Genomic DNA, 21970 nt, shown 5'->3' on the forward strand with positions numbered 1-21970 from the left:
CATCAAGCCATCACGTTATGGCCACCCGACAGTCGGCCCTGGGGGAACTCAGGATGGAGGTAGGATGCCCCGCCGTCCCGCAGTCAGGTGCTGAAGCACCCGCCCACCCCGGCAGTGCACCCTGAAGAAACTCAGGATGAGAAAACACAGGATACTGGCCCCCAGTAGCTGAGGTGCACATCAAAGGAATGCTTTCAGTGAGCTCAAACTCTTGCATCTTCCCATATATAGAAAAGTACTAAATTCCTTAACCTGAGATATCTGGTTTTCTTTAAATAACTGTAATCTTTTGATGTTCCGACTACCAGGTCTTTGTTGTAAAAACACCTGTATATCCTGGCTCCCCCATTGCCTCTTCGCAGCCGTCCCTCAGAGTGATCTGAGAGTCCTGTCTCCTGGCTTGAAGTCCTCAGAATGTCCACCGAATAACACGTAACTCTCAACTTCTAGGTTGTGCATTTTTTTTCAGTCAACACACCTAAATTGCCTTTAAGTACAACTGTATATTTGTATCATATTCTTTCAGTGTTGAAACTGCCTATGTGCAGCGATTGTAATCCGCAGGGTGCCACCTTAATATTATGCCTTACCTTTCACGTTGAAAGGCTGAATCAATGTTTATTGACTTGGAATGAAGAGTTTTAACTTTGTATTTGATCTAAAGACAGAATACCCAAGGGACATGAGTAGAGCCAAGTAACTGAATATACAAATATATATTTAACATTAAACTCTATCCAGAGAATCTAACTGAGGGTCTGGATCAGTTGAGGGAATTTGGGGGAAAGATGTTGGTTCTTCTTGGCTCATTCAGACAATTAGGCCATTTTCTTCAGTGGGCTTTTGACAGGGAAATGGGGAGCTGCTCTGACTGAGGTTGTGAGATAAAGCAAAGTCTAGATTAGCAGCAGCTTGTGAGTCTTGGGTTGTTGGTGATGCCATCTCTGATCTGATGCAAGTGGAGAAGCCAGGAAAGGGTGGGCTGGGAGAGTCAAAGGAGGTCCTTTGTGTCACCGTGATGGGCTAGAAACAATCCCTTTGTCTTATCTTTCCAAACTTGTCTGCTGAGTGTAAGCGAAAATAATGAAGGAAAGGGAAGCCATATTACATTCTAAATCCAAGAATCTTCTCTGTTGCCATGAAACAAGTCATCTACACTCTCAGATACAAAGCGTCTGCTGAGAGGTCAACTTTAACACATTTCTGGCACCATTGTCATCTTATCACAGCTGTCTCTCGTGTTCTTTTAAGGTTCAGTTACTTTGTTTTTTGCTTTTAATTTTTGGTGAAGTCCAAAAGTGACCAGGTGAAGCCTAAGAACGAGGATTAATAATAAATTCAGTTCAAATAAAACAGGTCTCTTTCTTGGTGACTTTTATGGGCCTACCATTGTACGCACTTTACAACAACACTTAAGATTCAGTAAATGATCGGCTAAGGCTACGCAGCCAGGAAAAGCGGAGCCAGAACCCAGCGGAGGCCAGCCTGCTCCCCAAATGTTCCGCTGCGGAAGCGCTGTCCTCCCTCTCCGCATGCTCGCTCTCCCGTCCTGGGTGGGAGCTGCTGCGGCAGCTACATCCCAACAAAGTCGAACGTGAACTTGTAAGTTTATGATTTCCGCACGCACTGAGGTGAATGTGGATAAACTTTTCAAATGAAAGCAAGCTGAGGATGTCTTTGGAAAGTACACATTCCATGGCAGGTGGTTCAGGAACCCCAGACAGCTCGAGGCCGCGAGCAGAGAACAAAGGCGGACGACGGGCAGCGACTGGGAACCGGGAACACCGGGAGATGAGGCAGGGCCCCCACAGCCCACCGCGACGAGGCCCCCGGGAAGGAGGGTTGGGGAGGAGACCCCCCGGGAGGGAGGGGACGCCCGGAAGGGAGAGGACCCCCGGGAGGGAGAGGATGGGGATGAAGACTCCGGAAGGAGGAGGAGGAGGGGGCGGGGCGGTGAGGACCCCGGGAGGGAGGGGAGGGGAGAGGCGGGAGAGGGACCCCTGTAGGGGGAAGAAGGGGGCGGGGACCCTCAGGAAGGAGGGGGAGGAGGAGGGGAGGGGGAGGGGCGGGGAGCCCCGGGAGAGAGGGGGAGGGGACAGGGGCGCGGACACCTGGGAGGGAGGGGCGGGGAGGGACCCTCGGGATGGAGGGGGAGGGGGAAGGGCGAGGAGCCCCGGGAGGGAGGGGGAGGGGACAGGGGCGCGGACACCTGGGAGGGAGGGGCGGGGAGGGACCCTCGGGATGGAGGGGGAGGGGGAAGGGCGAGGAGCCCCGGGAGGGAGGGGGAGGGGACAGGGGCGCGGACACCTGGGAGGGAGGGACCCTCGGGATGGAGGGGGAGGGGGAGGGGCGGGGAGCCCCGGGCGGGGCGAGGTGGGAGGAGAGGGCTGACGTGTGAGGGGCTGGGCCGGGGGCGGCGGGGAGGGGGCGGCGGCGAGCGCGCCCAGGGCGGCGGGCCGGGGCGGGGCTGGGGGCTGAGGGGAGCGGCGGGAGGTGGGGCCGCGGAGCGCGCCGGGCTGCGGCGGCCGGTAGGCGGGGTAGCGGCGGGCTAGGGCCGCGCGGGGCCGAGGGCAGCGGCCGGGGGGCGGCGGCGGCGGCGGCAGCGGGCGCGGCGGGTGGCGGCGGCGGCGGCCGAAGGAGCAGAGGGCCCCGCGGGCGCGCACGGCGGCGGGCTCGGCGGGCGGCGTCCTCGGCGGCGGCGGCGGCGGCGGCGGGCGGCGCGCTGGCGGCGGCCATGGCGGTGGCGGCGGCGCTGGCGGGCCGCGGGGCGCGTGGAGGCAGGGGCCGGCCCCCGGGCGGCGGGCGGGCGGAGGGGGCGGGGCCCGGGCGGCGGGCGGCCCGCGCTGCGGCGGCGGCGACGGCGGCGGCGGCGGCGGCGGCCGGGACGAGGCGGCGGCGGCGGCGGAGGCGGCGGCGCGGGGCGCTCGGGCTGATGGCGGCGGCGGGCGGCCCCGGGACTGCGCTGTCCCCGCGGCCGTGCGACAGCGACCCGGCCACCCCCGGAGCGCAGTCCCCGAAGGTGAGGAGCGGCGGACCGGCGGCGGCGCCTCGGGGCCGGGGCCGGGGCCGGGGGCCTGGGGGCGGCCCCGGGCCGGGGGCGGGGGTGGTGGCCGTGAGGGGGCGGCGGGGACCCGGCGCCGGGCTGGCCCGTCCGGCCCACCGAGCCCTGGCACAGTCGCGGAGCCCCGCGCGGGTCCGGGGGCGAGTCGGCCTCGGTCCGAAGTCTTTTTGGCGGTTTCTGCGCCGAAGGAGCTTCTGAGCACGTCCCCCGGGGGACGTTCTGCTCCGCGTAGAAATAAAACTTTCCTCAGAGACGGAGAGAGTTTTCTTCACGTTAGTCTGGGATACTATGTATGTTTTTAAAAGCGCCTTCATTTGAGGAGTATCTTTCTGAAATATTTGAGCTCTTCCTAAAAAATAGAAATGTGTACAAGTGGAAAAACAAGCCAGCCAGTTAATGAACTTGGTTTGAGAACAAATAACCGTTCTGTTATTTTCAGGCCGACTTTTTTGTTTTCAAGTTTTGTAGTTTGCACTGTTTTAAGGAAGTAAAACGGACTTAGTGTTTTAAAGTCAGAGATGAGTGGAGAGGAATCGAGATGAGCGGTAGGATGTCGTGCATTAAAACATTTTGTTTTCAAGGTTAGTTTACTAGTTTGTGACAGAAGGTTGGAATGGAGCGATGATTCGTACAACCTCAGTATTTCAGTTGTAACTGAAAAGTTGGAATTGGAATGTGATGGGGACCGGAACCCCAAGGACCCGTGTCTTCGCTGATCCGGGGTCAGCGTTGACATAGGGACGGATCTTCGGTCACCTGGAGAGGCTGCCCCTGCCAGGAGCCCCTCCTGTGCGGTCCTCTGTGCACGGGGACTCTCGGGTGCCCCGACCGGTGACAGCGGCCAGGCGGTGCGTCTCCGCACCGCTGTGCTCGCAGAACCTGAGGCTGGGCCTGCGTGCGGCGGGGGGCCGGGGCCCCCGAGTCCAGGCCCAGCTGGAGGAGCGTGTCTGAATCAAGTGTGGGACCCCCAGAAACGGGTTTAATCCCAAGGTGGGAGCCGCCTGTGACTCTGAAATGCAGATAGCTGATATCGGAGATCTCGGCAGCCTTAAAGCTTAGGACTTCTGGGTCAAGATAGAGGTTGCAAGCAAAGTTCTTTCAACTTAATAGTATTTCATCATAATATTAGGAGGTATATTGCTGTTTGACCTCTCCGATGTTCACCTTATGTAATAGCACATTTGCCTAGAATTTGTAATAGTAAATTCAAACACTACTTGTGAAATTGTGGTTTCAGCTTTTCTGAGGACTTCGCATTTTTAACTTTTTGTCTCTTTTTGAGTGTCTAAATTTTTTAGCCAAGGGAAATGTGCTTAAATGGATATTAAAATCCTTAAAGTGTTCAGAAGCAAGTAAGATAGAAATGATAGTCGAATGCTTATTGAATATGAAATGTTTCAATTGGGAGACTTACTGTTATGTGTAAGTTTTTGGGGAATGGATATAGACTGTTCTCCGTCTCCTACCTGGTTGCTTTTCTTAATAGGAGTATACAGAGCTCTTCAATTGAATGCTTATTTTGTAAGAACTGAAAAGGAGAATATTCCCCGTTTTTTGCTATTTGGTAAAGAATCTGAGTAAATTCCTAACAGGTGGAGCCTTTTAACACTTTATAATCATATCATCATAATCATATTAACTAACTTTTACTGGGCACTTAATTGTTCCCTAGGCCTTGCTCTAAGGGCTTCCCATGTATTAACTCATTTAATCCCTACATTAGCCAAGTATTGGAGGCAGTATTAGGGTCCCAGTTTTACAGATAAGGAGCTGATCACAGAGGAGAACCACTCAGCCCGTGAAGGGCACTTTCCAGTAAGATTCCAGGCAGGCCAGCTTTGGCATGCTTGACCAACATACTTACTACCTCTGTATTCTTAGAACCGTGGTATTTAACAAAATTGTATTGTCTTAGGAAGCTACATTACCTTGATTTTTTTTTAATCTGTTTTTTTAAGCCTTAACTAATATGCGATTAAATTAATTTCCTGACACTTGATAACATCATTCACTGCCTTAATGAAACGGTCTAACTTAACAGCCCTTCATATTGTCACGTAGTGGAAGATGTCGCTTAAAATTTTTTTAAGCCTGTCCTTTTTGGGAGGTAGTGTGTGGTTTTATATAGATTGATGGCTCTTACTAGGGTATATTTTTGCTAAATTTTTGCAGTGTAAGGAAAAAATTAACAGGATTGATCATCTGTTTTTAGTCCTTTTGTATCCTCTTTTCACAGGGATATAAGTACCTAAAATAGCCAATTAGAATAGTCCAATAAACCAGCTGTAAGTTGAGTTAAACACTGAATGATCCGTACATTTTTATCCTAGCTAGGGTAGGAGGATTTGCTTTAACTTCAGAGTATTGCAGCAATTTTATGTGTTTCTCTAAAGCAGGAGGCATTTTAACCTCTTGGTAAGAAAGCAAAAGTAGATTTAGACTTACAAGTTTACTGAAAATTTTCTTACTTTGATTTGTATTGATTTGTATTAGTTATTAGTTTTTCCCAGGTCTTGCCCATTCCAAATTCTTGTCCCTCGTTAATTATAGTAGGAAGTTAACATTTGTATAATCCTTAGAAAGCCTTTAAGTTGAGCCTTTTAGCAAGTCTGGGAGGATACATAATTAATCTTTCCTTATTTATTATTCTTTGTCTTGTTATTTTTTGAATCTTTTAAATGTTTAGGATGATAATGAAGATAATTCAAATGATGGGACCCAACCGTCCAAAAGGAGGCGAATGGGCTCAGGAGATAGCTCTAGGAGCTGTGACACTTCCAGTCAGGATCTTGGGTACTGTCATTTTATTGCTTAATAATGTTTTTTGTGGTACGTGTCTTTTCTCTGCATTAGCTCCCTGCTCCCCATCCCCCAGCCCTGGCAAAGGCAATTATTAAAGATTGTAAAATGTTTTTATTGTGTTTTACAATGTGACAGCAAAGTTGCTTTTTGCTACTTAGTGCAATTGAAAAAAAAATTTTTTTATTGTGGTAAAATACACTTAAATTCACCATTTTAACTATTTTTAAGTGTATAATTCAGTGGCATAAATTACATTCACAGTGTTGTGTAACCATCACCACCATCCATTTCCAAAACTTTTACGTAATAAAATTCCCGTTTCGCGTATCCCCAGCCCCTGGCGGCCACCATTCTACTTTCTGTCATTATGAATTTGCCTATTCTAGGTACCTCATGTAAATGGAATCATACAGTGTTTGTCTTTTTGTGTCTGGCTTAATTTGGTTAGCATTTCTTCAAAGTTCATTCATGTTGTAGCTTGTGCTAGAATTTCCTTCCTCTTTAAGGCTAAATTATATACTCCATTGTTATAATTATACTCTATGTTATGTTTATCTCTTTATCTGTTGATGGACATTTGGGTTGTTTCTACGTTTTGGCTGGTGTGGATAATGCTGCCTTGAACATTGGTGTATAAATATATTTGTCCAGACTTCTTTGGGTATATACCTAGGAATGGAACAGGTGGGTCACATGGCAATTCGATGTCTGACTTTTTGAGGAGCTGCCAAACTGTTTTCCACAGTGGATGCACCATTTTATATTCCCACCAGCAATGTACAAAGTTTCTGGCTTCTTCATATCCTTACCAGCTTGTTATATTTCCTTTTTTTTTTTTTTTTTTTTTGATAACAGCCATTCTAAAAGGTGTGAAGTGGAATCTTGCTGTGATTTTGATTTGAATTTCCATAATGACTAGTCAAATTGAGCGTCTTTTCATGTGCTTATTGGCCATTTGTATATCTTTGGAGAAATGTCTGTTTAAGTTTTCTGCCCATTTTTAAATTTTTTTTTGTTGTTGTTGTTTAGACATTCTTGTCAGACGTAATGATTCGCAGATATTTTCTCCCATTCTGTGGGTTGACTTTTCACTCTGTTGGTAGTGTCTTGATACACAAAATCTTTCATTTTGCTCAAGTGCAAATTATTTACTCTTTCTTTTGCTGCTCATGCTATGAATCCGCTGCTCAGATTTCGCAGTGGATTCATATCTAGAATCCATTGCTAAATCTGAGATCATGAAGATTTACCCCTATGTTTTCTTGTAAGAGTTTTCTAGTTTTAGTTCTTACATTTAGGTCGTCGATCCATTTTTTAATTAATTTTTCTGTGTGATATGAGGTAAAGGTTCAATTTCATACTTTTGCATTTGGTTGTCCAAATTCCCAGCACCACTTTTGAGAAAACTGTTCTTTTGTCTGTTACTTTTAATTGGCTAGATGCATAAAATGGTGTTATATTCTGCCTGTATTATCCACTGATGAAGTTTAGAGGTTGAAATGGTCCAGGTCCAGACATCTGTAGTCTTTACTATTCAGGATTGGGGATTGATCTGCAGTGCACTGGGTATGTGGAGTCTATGTGGTTTATAGTTCAGTTTATTGAGAAATAGGTTTTTAGAGTTCTGCTTTCTCTGCTGTTTGTGACTCACTGAACAGAAGATGGGAAACAGAAGTTGATTATACTTTGGGTGCCTGAAATAGTAGCTATGGGTGCTAAGCCCGTGAGAAAGAATTCAGAACTGGTATCACTACCCCGATTTGCAAAAGCTAAAAAATGTTGCCTTTGTTGCTGACAGTTGTGAGTCTTTGTTCTTTGTGATATGTGGAAAATGTTATTTCCAGTGTACTTTTTTAAAAAAAAATTCATTTATTTTTGGCTGCGTTGGGTCTTCGTTGCTGTGTGTGGGCTTTCTCTAGTTGCAGTGAGTGGGGGCTACTCTTTGTTGCGGTGCGCGGGCTTCTCATTGCGGTGGCTTCTCTTGTTGCAGAGCATGGGCTCTAGGCATGCGGGCTTCAGTAGTTGCAGCACGTGGGCTCAGTAGTTATGGCTCGTGGGCTCTAGAGCGCAGGCTCAGTTGTTGTGGCTCGTGGGCTTAGTTGTTCCACGGCATGTGGGAAGAGATCTTCCCAGGCCAGGGATCGAACCTGTGTCCCCTGCATTGGCAGGCGGATTCTTATCCACTGCGCCACCAGGGAAGTCCTCCAGTGTACTTTTTTGCTTTGGTATTCCAGATGGTTGTTTCTTTTATCTCTACCTCTTTTGTAATTTCATTGATGCACATGAAATCATAAGAACTTCCTTGTATTACAAAATCATAGAAGACTGAGAATTTAAATAATTAAAATAGTTTTTCCAAATCCTTAAAATATATTCTCAGAAATGTTTAAAAATGAATATCCTTTAAAACAAAAATGATTAAAATTTTATAAAAGCTACATTTAAGGCATAATATATATTTCTGTGCTTAGCTTTAGCTACTATCCAGCAGAAAATTTGATAGAGTACAAATGGCCACCTGATGAAACAGGAGAATACTATATGCTTCAAGAACAAGTCAGTGAATATTTGGGTGTGACCTCCTTTAAACGGAAATATCCAGGTATTAAGTCTTAGTTTATATAACAGATTAAATCTAACTTTTAACTAATAGTAATTCTTTTTGATAGGTTGTCAAGTTCTGAATATTTGAGTACGGATTATTTATAACGTGTTTTATATTCTTCTGCTTGCTGATTTTTATTTGCAGCTTTCATTCATTCAACATCTCTCTCTTATGCCTTGTAAACTGATTTACAAGTAAAATGAGGAAGATGAATTTCCTGGAAAAGCTTTAGGGAGAAATCATTTTGTAGCCACATGAATGAACTAAGGGTTTTGTTTCTTGACTGTTGCTCCTTGGCCTTAGGGACGGAGGTAGCTACATCTGCTATATCTGAACTTGGGAGAGGCTGTGTTTCGTCAGCTAGTTTAATACAGTTATTTGTCTTATCTTCTGGCTTTGGATTACTCTGTTTTCAGTTTTATTTTAACTTTCATTTTTTTAATTTGTAAGCTTTTTTGTGTAGTCTTTTAATAATATTTGGAATATATAACAGGGAGTACTTTTTTAAATCCATGAAGATTTTAACTTTAAACATTTTTTTTAAGTTTTTTAAGCTTTTAAGAGTTTTACAAATGCAAAAGACTATTTTTGATAGTCTTTTATTCTTTTTTTTTTTTTGGAGATTTAGAGCGACGAGATTTGTCTCATAAGGAGAAACTGTACCTGAGAGAGCTAAATGTCATTACAGAAACACAGTGCACTCTAGGTAATGAACATTAATGAGGCGATACCGGATGAGTATTTATTTTCTTTCCCAAAATATTTTACAAAATTAATAAATAGATTGAATTATTTAAATGCTAAACTGTTAACTTCATTTTTGATTATTGTTAAAATACAAAAGAGAATGATGTTTTATAACAATGTCATTTTCTAATAACTTTAACAGAAGTGTCAAAGTGTGTGTATGTTTTGTGTGCAAAATTTGTACAGTACTTTTTAAAAGTATTAGTCCTTGTCTCTTAAAAGGCAAATGTTGCTCAATTTTTAGTTATGTATAGTTATCTCCCTGCTTTATTTGTAATTTTCCCTTCATAAATATATTAAGGCAACTTTTTAATATAAAACCATGGGAGCTCATCTCAGCAGTTGGTGTAATCTGATACCATGAGTTTCGAAAATTGCCTTTGTGACTTGTGTGTGTGTGCTGATGCTTTTGGTGAAATCTGAATTGGCTCTGTAACATTTCTCGTGTATCGAATTTGAAGACTAAGAACTGAAGCAAACTGAAAAAGCCTTTTCTCGTCTAGTATCCCACGTTGATGCCCGTGGTTAGTGCGCGTCATTATGTAGCAGGTGTTTCTAATAGAGGGACATATGTTGATATATAGTACGTAGATCTTAAAAAAGTTTTGGTTGAAAAATTGATTTATTTGCCTTTGCAACTTTGGTAATCTATTTCTTTTTAGTTCTTTGACTTTGTATTATGAATATTATTTTTTATTATTTTTGAATGTATTAAACTATTTTGCTTTGACTATTGGAAAACTTCTTAAATGTAGAGTAGTTTGAAGGAAAAGCAAATTTTGAAAAATGGTATGTTCACTTAGCCTTGAAAAAGCTTCTTTACCTTTTCTTTGGTCTGAAATAGGCTTAACAGCATTGCGCAGTGATGAAGTAATTGATTTAATGATAAAAGAATATCCGGCCAAACATGCTGAATATTCTGTCATTCTTCAAGAAAAAGAACGCCAACGAATTACGGATCACTATAAAGAATATTCTGTAAGTATCTAGGTAACCACCGTCTTGGTTTGGGGGAATGACGTTTTATAAAGTTAGATGTGACTTCCAACTGTAATATTTTTATTTCAGCAATTGCAACAACAGAATACTCAGAAAGTTGAAGCCAGCAAAGTGCCTGAGTACATTAAGAAAGCTGCCAAAAAAGCAGCTGAATTTAACAGCAACTTAAACCGGGAACGTATGGAAGAAAGAAGAGCTTATTTTGACTTACAGACACATGTAGGATCTCTTACATTTATTAACCCCTGAACCTCGCTAATTGCTTGTTACCGTAGGCTACTGAACACCCTTACCGTAATGTTTTGTACCAGCAGTGTGTCCTTTTCTTCCCCAGAACCGAAGCTGTCGTTTCTCATGTGCCTGATGCTGTTTGCTTCACTTCTCTGCCTGTGTGCGCTGTGCCCTCTGCCTGTGTGCGCTGTGCCCTCTGCCTGTGTGCGCTGTGCCCTCTGCCTGTGTGCGCTGTGCCCTCTGCCTGTGTGCGCTGTGTCCTCTGCGTTTTGGTTGGCATATGCTCCTGAAGGAATCTAGTAGCTGCACAGCACCCCTGTGTGACCCAGGGGTGGGTATAAGAGGTTTCCATAGTAGTGCGTGTACTTCTCACTCTTACCACACGAGGGTAAAACTTACTGTTTCCGTTTCATACATGAGGAGGTTGAGCTCCAGAGGTTTTATAAGTAGCCCTTAAGTGGTGAGCAGACACACTGCCTTTCCTCAGAAATGATGGCCATGGTAAACGAGACAAACTCACTAGAACTAGGAATACCAGCCCCCTTAGGTCATAGCTCCTAATGTCTCTTACATTTTTAGCTTTTGGGGGGAGAAACACGGTAGAGAGCAAGAGGGGACTGTTTTCCTAAAGCCTTGATTCTTCGCCTGGAATCGGGCGTGTCTTTCTCTTTGTGTTTAAACCAGGTTATCCAGGTGCCTCAAGGGAAGTACAAAGTGTTGCCGACAGAGAGAACCAAGGTCAGTTCTTACCCGGTGGCCCTCATCCCTGGACAGTTCCAGGAATATTACAAAAGGTACTTAGTTGTTTTTTTTTTTTTTTTTACCATTAGTATCAGTGTTGGTGAGGGACTTCAAAGCCTTGTGTTTGTCTTCTAGAAGTTTTTAGCTCTATAAGCATCACCATAAGATGTATAAGATTTGTGTCAGTCTTTTCTATCTACTGTGGTTCTGTGGTGAAGAATGCTCTTTACAGAACTTGAACATCTGCTGACAAAGCCTGGGGTGCCATCTCACTGCCCACCTGTTTGTGTTTCTGTGGACAGGTGCCAGGGGTTCTCCAGACCTCCATCCTTAAAGTATGGTCCATGGCCCAGCATCGCTGGTGTCACCTGGAAGCTTATTGGAAATGCAGACTCTCAAGCACGCCCCCAGACCTTCTGCCTGGGCGTCTGCATTTTCACAGATGCAGAGGGCGTGAAGGAAGGCACAGAGTGGCTGTGGGGAGGCATGGCCACCTGGGAGCTCCTGCTACTCTGGCCTGGCCACTGCTTCCATTCCTGTAGCAAGAACGCTGCTTGTCTCTCCTTTCCAACCTGGATGTAACTGAAAACAGGGCCCACAGCGTCGCTTGTGTCAAAATCTCAGCTTTTACTTCATAAAAAACCTTATGCTTTCTAGGATAGAGAATATTCTTTAGACAGTAGTATTTAAAATAGACTATACGGGCTTCCGTGGTGGCGCAGTGCTTAAGAATCTGCCTGCCAATGCAGGGGACACGGGTTCAAGCCCTGGTCCTGGGAGATCCCACATGCCTTGGAGCAGCTAAGCCCATGCGCCACAACTACTGAGCCTGCGCTCTAGAGCCCAAGAGCCACAACTGCTGAGCCCGCGTGCTACGACTACTGAAGCCCGCATGCCTAGAGCCCATGCTCCGCAACAAGAGAAGCCACAGCAATGAGAAGCCCGCGTACCTCAACCAAGAGTAGCCCCCGCTCGCCACAACTAGAGAAAGCCCGTGCGCAGCAACGAAGACCCAACACAGCCAAAATAAATAAATAAATAAAATTTAAAAAATAAAATAGACTATACAATCATACTATTTGAAAGTCAAATTTAAGTCATAGGTCAGCAAATTTTCATTTTCTCACTTTGGGCAAAGCACATTATTGAGTGATAGGCCTGTGTCCCAACCCCTGTGCTTTTTGGTGTGACGTCCTAGGTGAGCGGGACGCTGATCCAGTGTTCGCTCCGTACTGCGGTTCCGAGATCGTCGCCGCCTGTGCGATCCTGCGGGACGGCTCGGACGGCATCAGCGGGCCGTGTGCTGACTGACCTGGGGAAGGGGTTGCCGATCCCGAGCTTCGGATAAAAGAGATGATTACATTTGTTAGAATACATGCTTCACACATTGGTTTAAAATAATTTGTTACTGGAAATTTTGTTTCTTAAATAGTATCTTGTACGGTGCACCGCTGTGACTTACCTGTGTTAATTTATTTGATGCTCATGTTCGCTCTGTGAGGTGGACTTGTTATCATACCTGCTGTACAGGTGAAGCAGCAGCAGCGCACAGGCAGTGAGGACTCAGGCAGGGTTCCGTATGGCCACAATTCCGTCCTTGTCTGCTGACATTTTTTGTGGGGGGAGGGTGTTGAGGGTAAAGGAGAGAGGCATAATCTTTTGATAACAAGAATCAAATATATATTTTATACTCTTAGACTGGTGAAAAAATGTTTAAGCTTTTTTTTTATTCCTTGTCCCTATTTGAGTACCAAAATGAAAAAATTATTTATTGCCCTTAATCATTTTTCAAAAGTATTTGCGGTTAATATTAAGGCTATTATCGTAGTTCAAAATTAGTCCATATATATTTAACAGTAAAGGAAAACTGGGGACTTCCCTGGCAGTCCAGTGGTTAAGACTCCGAGCTCCCACTGCAGGGGGCACGGGCACGGGATGGAACCAGTTCCATCCCTGGTTGGGGAACTAAGATCCCGCAAGCCATGCGGCACGGCCAAAAATAAAAAGGAAAACTGAAAATCCTCTCTGAACTATAGGTACTCGCCAGATGAACTGCGGTATTTGCCATTAAACACAGCGCTTTACGAGCCCCCCCTGGATCCTGAGCTCCCTGCTCTCGATAGCGATGGTGATTCAGATGATGCCGAAGATGGTCGAGGTGATGAGAAACGGAAGAATAAAGGCACTTCGGTGAGAACGTTTATCTTCAGTAGGAGGTGTCTCCTTTTCCTTTGAATTTTTGCTCATTGCTTTCCTGGAGTGTTAAATTGAACTTGTATCACTACCCTCTTTTTGAAAAAGGACAGTTGCATGTAAGTTCCAGAAAGCTTCCATCAGGAAAAGTTATTGATTGTGTGTGTTGATACGGACTATCTGTGTGTGGCCTTTGGTAAGTTTTATCCTTAAAGTTGCCCCTTTGTGGTTTTCACAAGCAGGTTAGGCAGGGTACTAGACATTGGTTTACAATCTTACGCTTAACCATCTTGGGTTAGGGGGAGCACGTTAACTTGTGTTCCTGTTGCTTAATTAATAGTCTTCGGCCTCTTCTAGGATGATGTTAAGGTTACCAACATGTGTGCTGTTAGTTAGGTTTTCCTGCATGACTTTTTTTTTTTTGTAGCAAAATGCAATTGCAGGACAGTGGGGAAGTTGGTGTGCTCTGTGGAACTGAAGGAGAACAAAAAAGACAGTAGTCAGCGGTTTGATTTTTATTTAGCATGGCATATTAAGCGGCTGGCCGTTTTATACCTTTCTAGCCGACCTGAACCTGGGGTTGTGTTAGCATTAATGGGCACTACACTTTGTCACTAACAGCTTCTAAAACATATTTAGTGATACATGTCGCATAAAGTAAGATGCTCTTCAGATACTAAAGTGATGACGCTGCTTTTCTTCCGTCACGTTGGTACAGGGGTGCGGTGTTGTGACGAGGGTGTGATGAAGTCGACTTTCTCCTACACTGCTAGTGGGAGTGTCGGTTAATACAGCTTTTTGGGAAAGCGTTTTCACAGTCTGTACCAAGATTTTTAACTTCCATGGAATTTGACTTGGCAAATACACTAATAGAATTTATCCGAAGAACCTGATCAGATGGTAACAAAATTTAATTAGGAAAAAATGTCCATTGGAGTGTTATTTTCTATAGCAGAAATTAGAAATATCATGTCCACAGAGGGTTATATATTACACTTACATGGTAGAAATGCGGTTCAAAGAATATTTAATGATGTGATGAAATGCACGTAACACTTAAAAATATTAAAACGCAGATGCACACACACATACAATGTAATTCAGCTTTGTGTTTGTGTTTTAAAAAATGAGGGCACACATGTAGGTAGGATATGTGTGTGTTAGTGTGTGAATCTGGGTATCTGTACAAACACGTAACTAGAAAAGAGATACATCACGTTCCCAGGCATTGTCTCAGGATGTTTACCAGGGTGGTTATGGATAACCTGATCTTTTCTTGTATAATTTTCATAATTTATATGAACATAACATTTTTATTCTAATTAGAAAATTTTAAATTAAAAAATGAAGAATTAAGTGATTATTGAACTCCTAAACTTTGAACATGTACAGTATGTCTGATACTGTTGTAAATACTTGACGATATTGGCCCTCTGCCTAGTTTAACATTAGGAAGTTACAGGTGTGGGCCTGAAGAACTTCTTTAATAACCGTTATTACTCAGTAAAAATACCCACACTTAGTTAAAGCAGTTTCTTTTTTAAAGAATAGTTTTGTGTGAAACAAATATGCTCCCTTGTGACATGGTAAAATGTTGTTGAAGCTGTGTCGTGTAATAATAGCTGAAGTAGATAATTCTGGACTGTTGACTGAGGTCAGAAAACAAAGTCGATTAAGGTGCTTGCTGATATAAATGGAACTAGCTATAATGTATTTATAAGATGGATAAATGATTCTTACCATGACTTCTTTAGTCTTGAACTGGAAAATGTTTTCTTAGATTAGAATTATCTCTTTAGTTTTGAATTGATGGAACTTTAAAGATTTTCTTGGATATCTGCTGTAGTTTTCGAATCTGCATGAGTTCCAAGGAACCTGTGTTTGTGCCTTTGACTTGCAGGACAGCTCCTCTGGCAACGTGTCTGAGGGCGAAGGCCTTCCCGAAGGCCAGGACGAGCCTCTGCAGGGAAGACAGAGGTCCAGGGACAAGGCTGCTTCTGCACGAAGAGATGCTTCCAAACGTTCCGTACTGTCCAAGCCGGTTCCTGGGTACAAGGTAGAAGAAAAAAGCCCCTGACTCAGCTTCCTTCCTGACCAGCCTCTCTCCCTGAAATATTTTAACTTTGAATTGCAAAGTTGTGGAGCTCCTGCCTGCTGCACTTCACTAGCTGTTCTTTTGTGGTGTGTGCCCTCTGTCAGCCTCCTTCCTTTTTGCTTTATTTTCCTGGTGGCTTTTCTATCACTTTGGCCATGGTTTAGCTTCTGTTTTCTGTATACGTACAATTGATAAGAGAATCTTTTTTTGTTCTTCTAAGTAATAACCAGGCAAGTATGGGTTTTTAAGGAGTGATCCAATAGGCAGAACTTCATACTCGTTTCCTCAGAGTAAAAAGCGTCGTGGTCTGACACTGACCGCGCCCTGGTACTGGTACTGGTGGAGCTGGGCCCGCTGAGCCATGCAGTGGGGAGGGAGCCCCCTAGGCCAGGCTGCATCTCTGCAGTGCCTTTCGCTAGGAGCCATCTGGGTTCAGTCTAGGAACTCTTCGGTCCACTCACTGGCCACGTTCAGCTAACCCTCTGGTGGAGAACAGTAAAACTGGTCTACGTTGTGGTGGCTTTCAGCCTAACCTTGGCAGGTAGCCTGTGCAGTTCTGTGACAAGGATTTACACATTATCTGGCAGGTGATTTGGCTTAGATGCACTTGTTAACTTTTTGATCCGGTTATTCTCAGAGTCAGGTAGCATGCTGTCAGCAATAGGGTTATTTTTATCATTTCCTCCTGCCGTCTGCCCCTTCCCCTTCAGAGGGTCGGGTGAGAGATGAGTAGCCTTATTCATATATGGGGATTTAAGAGTATCATAAAAGGAGTAGAATTAGCTGCAAGCTTTATGTTTTGAATGGTGACAGTAAGATACACAGTTTTCAGTCTGGTATGTATCAGTATGCTTATTATGTGGTTATGAAGGTGTTTTGAAGGAGCATTTTAGAGTAAGTTGATCAAAAAGTTTTGCTGAGCGGAGTTGCTGAACACTTGTGTATGTCAGGTCAGGGTTGTGGTGTATAATCCAGAAGCACAGGTTCAAGTGGGCGCTGGCCAGTGTCCCTTCAGCCTAAGCAGAGCCCTTCTAACAGTCCATTGCCTTTCTTTTCCTGAAGTAAAAAAGCAACGTAACAAATTAGCATGTTCCATATTTAATTAGAAAATGCCTTTATGTCATCAGCTTTCAAGTATCTGTTTTTTCAGCCCAGCTTCATTCAGCAAGGACGGCTGCGCTAGGCTGCAGCCATGTGATTTTTGTCCTTGTTTTACATACATAGCTTATCTAATTTTTTTAAACTAAAGATTTAAATTAATGCTTAATAATTGAAAGCAAATGAACTCCAGAGATTACGTTTTGGAAAGTTAGCCTGCTGTGTGTGCTAAACAGTGTGCTTCTGGTCCGAGAAGAGCTTGGAATGGGAGTTGCAGCTCAAAGCACACTGTCAGTGTTACATAGACCTTTCAGAAAGTAAGCCTGGATTAATCATGGGTTAAAAAAGAAAGAATACTGAAACATGTTTAGAGGCTGAAAATGAAGAACTACTCAATGCTATCATTGATTTAAGGTAGAAGAAATAAATTGATTAACCTAAATTGGTAGTACTCAAGGGAGTGATATGCAGAACGCACGTTTTATAACCTTCTGTGAACATTCTTAGTACCTAAAAATGTTTCAGTTATTTCAAAGTTTGGAACAACCAGTATCTAGACAATACATTAATGTGAACATGTTTATTAAAAGTTAACCTCTCTATGAAAAGTATTAATAAGCCAAGATGTGCCTAAATATTAGGGTACTTTAAGCTGAAGGTCATATATATAAATATGTTTTAAAATATGGGAGTTAAGAAAAATTATAATGTATTTGATGTCTTGCTTAATAAGATTCACTAGTGCTTGCCCTTAATTTGTAGGACAGTATTGTTTAGGTTACATTAACCTGAAATTAAAGCATAATCATTAGGATTCAGGCCTATGTTAAAAGTATATAATTAAATCTATACCATATTAGTGCTAACATGAAAGTCTCACTATCTTTGGTTGTTTTTCAAGCAGGAAAATAAGCGTATTGTGAGCCTTTTATTTGAGATGCTGAGAACTCTTAGGGAGATTATTTTAATTTTCTTGTCAGTAGTGAAATGTTGATGTTGTGCTGTTACGAAGTAGGACTGTCTCCATCAGACAGGTATGGAGGGCTCCGTTCATTAACCTTCAGAGAGCTCCATACACTGTTCCCTTCCTCCGTCACCACTGCAAAGCCCGAGAGACGAGCTTCCCAGCCAGCGATTGGTACCCGACGTGTACAGTGCTGGATGTGAGCAGTGTGGCTTCTGAGAGAGCTCAGAGTGCTTGAGTGAACAAAGTATTTTTTTATATTGAGCTGTGGCATCATCATAGAAAATGCTGCAAAGCTCTCTCTCTCTGTCTCTCTCCCTCCCTCTCCACCCGTCTCTCCCTCTTTTCATCAAGATGAAGACTATTGGGTAAGAAAAATTTTAAGTGGTTTAACAAAACATTATGATTTTAAGCTTAGAAGTAAACCTAGAATTTTCTTGGTATCCCTTTTATCATAGGTGTTCAATGTATATTTTAATGATTGTAGAACTTGAACTGCTCTAGAATGTGAATGACTAGCTTTGTGTTTTATTCCTTTTGATTTTTTGTAAAGGATCTCCTATGAGGAGTTCTTGATTTAGATTTTAATATTGTGTGGTTACTTCCTTGACTTTACTGAAAAATATTAAAGTACTTAGTATGCCAGTATCTAACTTGAACTATAAGTATTAAATAAGTGTATCTTTTACATTTAGTGCAGGTACCATAACCAAAAGATATTTCTTTTTTTGGTGGATTGAGAGGTAGCTTTCTGCTGTATATTATGGCAGTTACAGATTTGATCATAACTGAACCAGAATTTGGATCATAGAAGTGCACTTCCTAGCTATTTTTTATTTAAGTATAAGAAAACACAATGAGAACCTTTTATGCTTAGAATGTAGCAGTAACAACAGAGGGTAACTACACTGCAAGACTTAAGAGGTTTGAGCATGTGACACTATCCTTTTGTTGGGGAGCAGGGTATAAAGATATACAGGAGATGTAGAATAGTCAACAGTAAAGTTTTATATGTATGTTTTAACTTCCATGATATTTATTATTTTGTAGAGACATTTGTGATTGTTTAGTTATTGTTTTTATTATATTTATGTATAAGGTTGACTTTTTTTTTAAATAAATAAGCCAAAAATTATTTTTGAATGCCTCTGTCATCTTTTGTAGAGAAAGATAATTTAAAAAATAAAAAAAAAACCCTAAAGAATTAAGAACAAATTGTTTAGGCTGTGCAGGTTTTGAAGGTGGCAGTGAGACATTTCAAAGCTGGAATAATACAGTATGCAAAGTTGGAATTTTGTTTAGGCTCCTCTTTTGTTCAGTAACTTAGGAAAGGGAAACATAAGATGCATTTGGCTGGGTTGTATTAAACAGAAATACAATAGTTCTATTTGAAGTACTTTTTCTCCCAGTTTTTATATAAATGAACGAATGAATGAGTGAATGAGTGAATGAACATGCCCCCGGCCCCCATTTCCTACTTGGCCCCGGCTTGCTCTCCTTTCCTACCACTGCTCCATGTTCATGTGGAGCCAGTGAACATCATGTTACTACGGTCAAGGCTGTGATGTTCCAATGTCCCCTTTCCCCTCCCAGTTTCAGGTGTAGTGAACCTTCTTCTTTGTTCTTTTCCATGTGTTGCCAAGTGTTTTCTTAAAGCCCAGATGCCTTCATTGGATACTGCCTGTTTTTAATCTGAGAAATGAATGGTACTTAAAACATAGGGTGTCTGCATATTTTAAAGTGATAATTTTATATTTTGCCTATCTGAGAACTACTTTTGTCTTTCATGTTTTGTATGTCATAGTGAATGCTTTTTCTCTTAAATATAGGCTCTTTTATTAATGTATTAGGTATGCAAAGGGAATAATCACACAACTCGGATTCCCACAAACCTTTTTTGCACATGACAATGTATGCTGAGACATCTTTCAATTAAAAATGTTAAAACATTGATTTTGTAACTTAGATTTTATAGATCTAGTTTTGCAACTTTGGAGAGTATCAGGTTTTAAACAAAATGAGCATATAAGCTGCTTACAATGGAGTCTTCTCTTTGGGAACAAGCCTAAAACTTCCATGTAATGGTCACTCAGTACTTGCATTTTTCTCTTTCAGTTAATAGTGCAGTTTGACAATGTATTAGTCTTCCCTTCCAGTTCATTATACAGATCTTACTGGGCATGTAGGGAGTGTAGAATGCTGTATCTAATCCTAACATGAGATCATGCCATTGACAACATTTAAAAATGAAATCTAAAGCTTTAGTCGGTAGGCTGTTGTACGTTGAAGGCAGATTCATGTCAGGTTATGTCCTTCAAAAAGGTCCTCATTAGCAAGTTAACCAGAAGTAAAGATAAGGCAATACAGTGATAATTCCTTTTGAACCCCCAGTAAGTTCTTCTGGCATGAATTTATAGCCCTCTTCTACCCTTCCAGCCAAAGGTCATTCCAAGTGCTCTATGTGGAATTTGTCTGAAGGGTAAGGAGTCCAACAAGAAAGGGAAGGCTGAATCCCTTGTGCACTGCTCCCAGTGCGGTAACAGCGGTGAGTATTGACACGTCTTCACATTTTCACCACCCTATTTGTTGCTTCGAAAACTAGGATTCTTAGTTGTCAGCTAGACTTGAACCAAAGAATCATCAAATATAGGAAGTCCATGTATTTTTTTCAACTTTGTGTTTTCATTCCTCTTTGGCAGTTAAACATTGTAGCCATTCTTGAGATGTCCAAGCAAACTAGCATTTTATTACGCCATATTAAGTTAAACATTCTTGTGTGAAATACAACTAATACTGGTTTTGGTTTAGGCCATCCTTCTTGCCTGGATATGACCATGGAGCTTGTTTCTATGATTAAGACCTACCCATGGCAGTGTATGGAGTGTAAGACTTGCATTATATGTGGACAACCCCACCATGAAGAAGAAATGATGTTCTGTGATGTGTGTGACAGAGGTTATCATACTTTTTGTGTGGGCCTTGGTGCTATTCCATCAGGTAAAGATTAAAAAAGAAGGAATGTTATCTTTGAGTGAAGGGACTCTTCCAGCATTTTTTTTTTTTTTTTTTGAGGCTGCATAAACGCCATAATCACATGAAGGGCCTGGAGATCCTTCTATTCACAAGAAGTGACCAAAGCTGTGATCATGTCCACCTGTTTTTCATCCCTAGACAAGCTGACTAAAGGACAAGTGACTGCCTATAAGTTTTGGAAGTAGAGCTCAGTGTGTATAGATTGAGCCAGTGTTCTACTGAAATAGCTAAAGGAGTAGCATCAATTTGTTTCAAAGCCTTGATTTTATACATCATTTAGAAACTTAACAAAATGACTGCTATGCCTTTATACATATTAAAGCAGATTTTTGTAAATTGAGGCAGCATAACAATTCCAGATAACTTCAGAATGAACACAGAATCAAAGAATAAATCACAGTAGTCAGACTAAAACATTACACACATAATTGTGTAATTTTAGAACTTATTTGCATGGTTGACACTGTCTAATACTTTATAAAATATATGCCTAGGTTTCCTGGGACATGTTGAGATGCAAGCAACTTAATTATTCAGAGTTGCTTAGTGATTGAGATCAAGTACGTTGTAGAGCTCATCATAATGCTGTCAGATACTTGACACACTTCACGGTGCCGTGTGAGCGCAGCACACGAGCACTTGAGAGGATGCCGGCAGCGCACAGCTGCCGCTGAGCAGCACAGAAGGCTGAGAATAAGCGGAAGCAGTAACAGGTTTTATATTGGGATTTGTACGCTTGAACTCTTAGAGTATGATAGTGTTTGAATTTCAGAAAGGATTCTAACTGTTTAAAAGGTCCCTACCATTATTTAGTTCCTCCCATGACCCCTTCCCTCCCCCTGTGCATTTCACAGGGCATTGATGACACTGATTACCTTAAGGGAAGTTTGCATTTTTCTCCTTAAATTAAGGAACTCAGTGCCCATCCCACCAGAAATCCAGTGAGGATTGTCAATAGCCATTGCTAAGGAAGGAGAGCTAACTGGGTTTAAAATTCAGTCCTAAAAAGTTAAATTTCATCCTGTATTAACTAACAATTTTTCTCCTAGGTCGCTGGATTTGTGACTGTTGTCAGCAAGCCCCCCCAACACCCAGGAAAGTGGGCAGAAGGGGGAAAAACAGCAAAGAGGGATAGTTTTTGACCCCAATACTGTAATGTGCATTTAAATGAAGTATTTGGTGCCAATTTACAACATTCTCATTTTTACGCCAATAAAAGATTTCTGAAACTATGTGCTTAAAATCTGCAAGTTCATTCATTTTGTTATAAGCTACTCTTACCCTTGAAACCAATTTCAGGTAGAAGAGTAGTTCCATCTTCCAAAAGGTCTTTATTTCTTAGTACTGTGTCTCTTTCCAGAAATTCGGTGGTACTATCATGCAGCTTAATTTGAAATACTT

The 21970-nt window shown here is 42.5% G+C and overlaps 1 protein-coding gene across 4 annotated transcripts; it reads left to right on the forward strand.

Moving 5' to 3' along the window:
- Positions 1–161: 161 nt before the first annotated feature.
- Positions 162–21801, forward strand: PHF10 (PHD finger protein 10). 4 transcript variants are annotated; one of them, XM_082405811.1, is made up of 12 exons: positions 162–1602; positions 5748–5854; positions 8335–8465; positions 9091–9174; positions 10060–10193; positions 10284–10433; positions 11130–11239; positions 13223–13376; positions 15280–15435; positions 19973–20081; positions 20345–20533; positions 21619–21801. In XM_082405811.1, the coding sequence occupies exons 2-12, from the start codon at positions 5802–5804 to the stop codon at positions 21702–21704; spliced, it is 1356 nt and encodes a 451-aa protein (XP_082261937.1). In that variant the 5' UTR covers positions 162–1602; positions 5748–5801; the 3' UTR covers positions 21705–21801. The 4 variants fall into 4 exon arrangements, with proteins under 4 accessions (XP_082261937.1, XP_082261935.1, XP_082261934.1 ...); XM_082405809.1 differs by lacking the exon at positions 162–1602 and adding an exon at positions 2840–3019 and having other exon boundaries at positions 9097–9174; XM_082405808.1 differs by lacking the exon at positions 162–1602 and adding an exon at positions 2841–3019.
- The last annotated feature ends 169 nt before the right edge of the window (positions 21802–21970 follow it).

This window comes from Balaenoptera borealis (genome assembly GCF_965194805.1).
Source record: "Balaenoptera borealis genome assembly, chromosome: 9".
NCBI lineage: Eukaryota > Metazoa > Chordata > Mammalia > Artiodactyla > Balaenopteridae > Balaenoptera > Balaenoptera borealis.

Excerpts from the sequence above, each read along its gene's own strand:
- PHF10 (XM_082405808.1), top strand. The coding sequence starts at position 2,933 with ATGGCGGCGGCGGGCGGCCCCGGGACTGCGCTGTCCCCGCGGCCGTGC. Across the intron at positions 10,434-11,129 it reads ATTTTGACTTACAGACACAT|GTTATCCAGGTGCCTCAAGG; the intron begins GTAGGATCTCTT and ends TGTTTAAACCAG. Across the intron at positions 20,082-20,344 it reads CTCCCAGTGCGGTAACAGCG|GCCATCCTTCTTGCCTGGAT; the intron begins GTGAGTATTGAC and ends GTTTTGGTTTAG.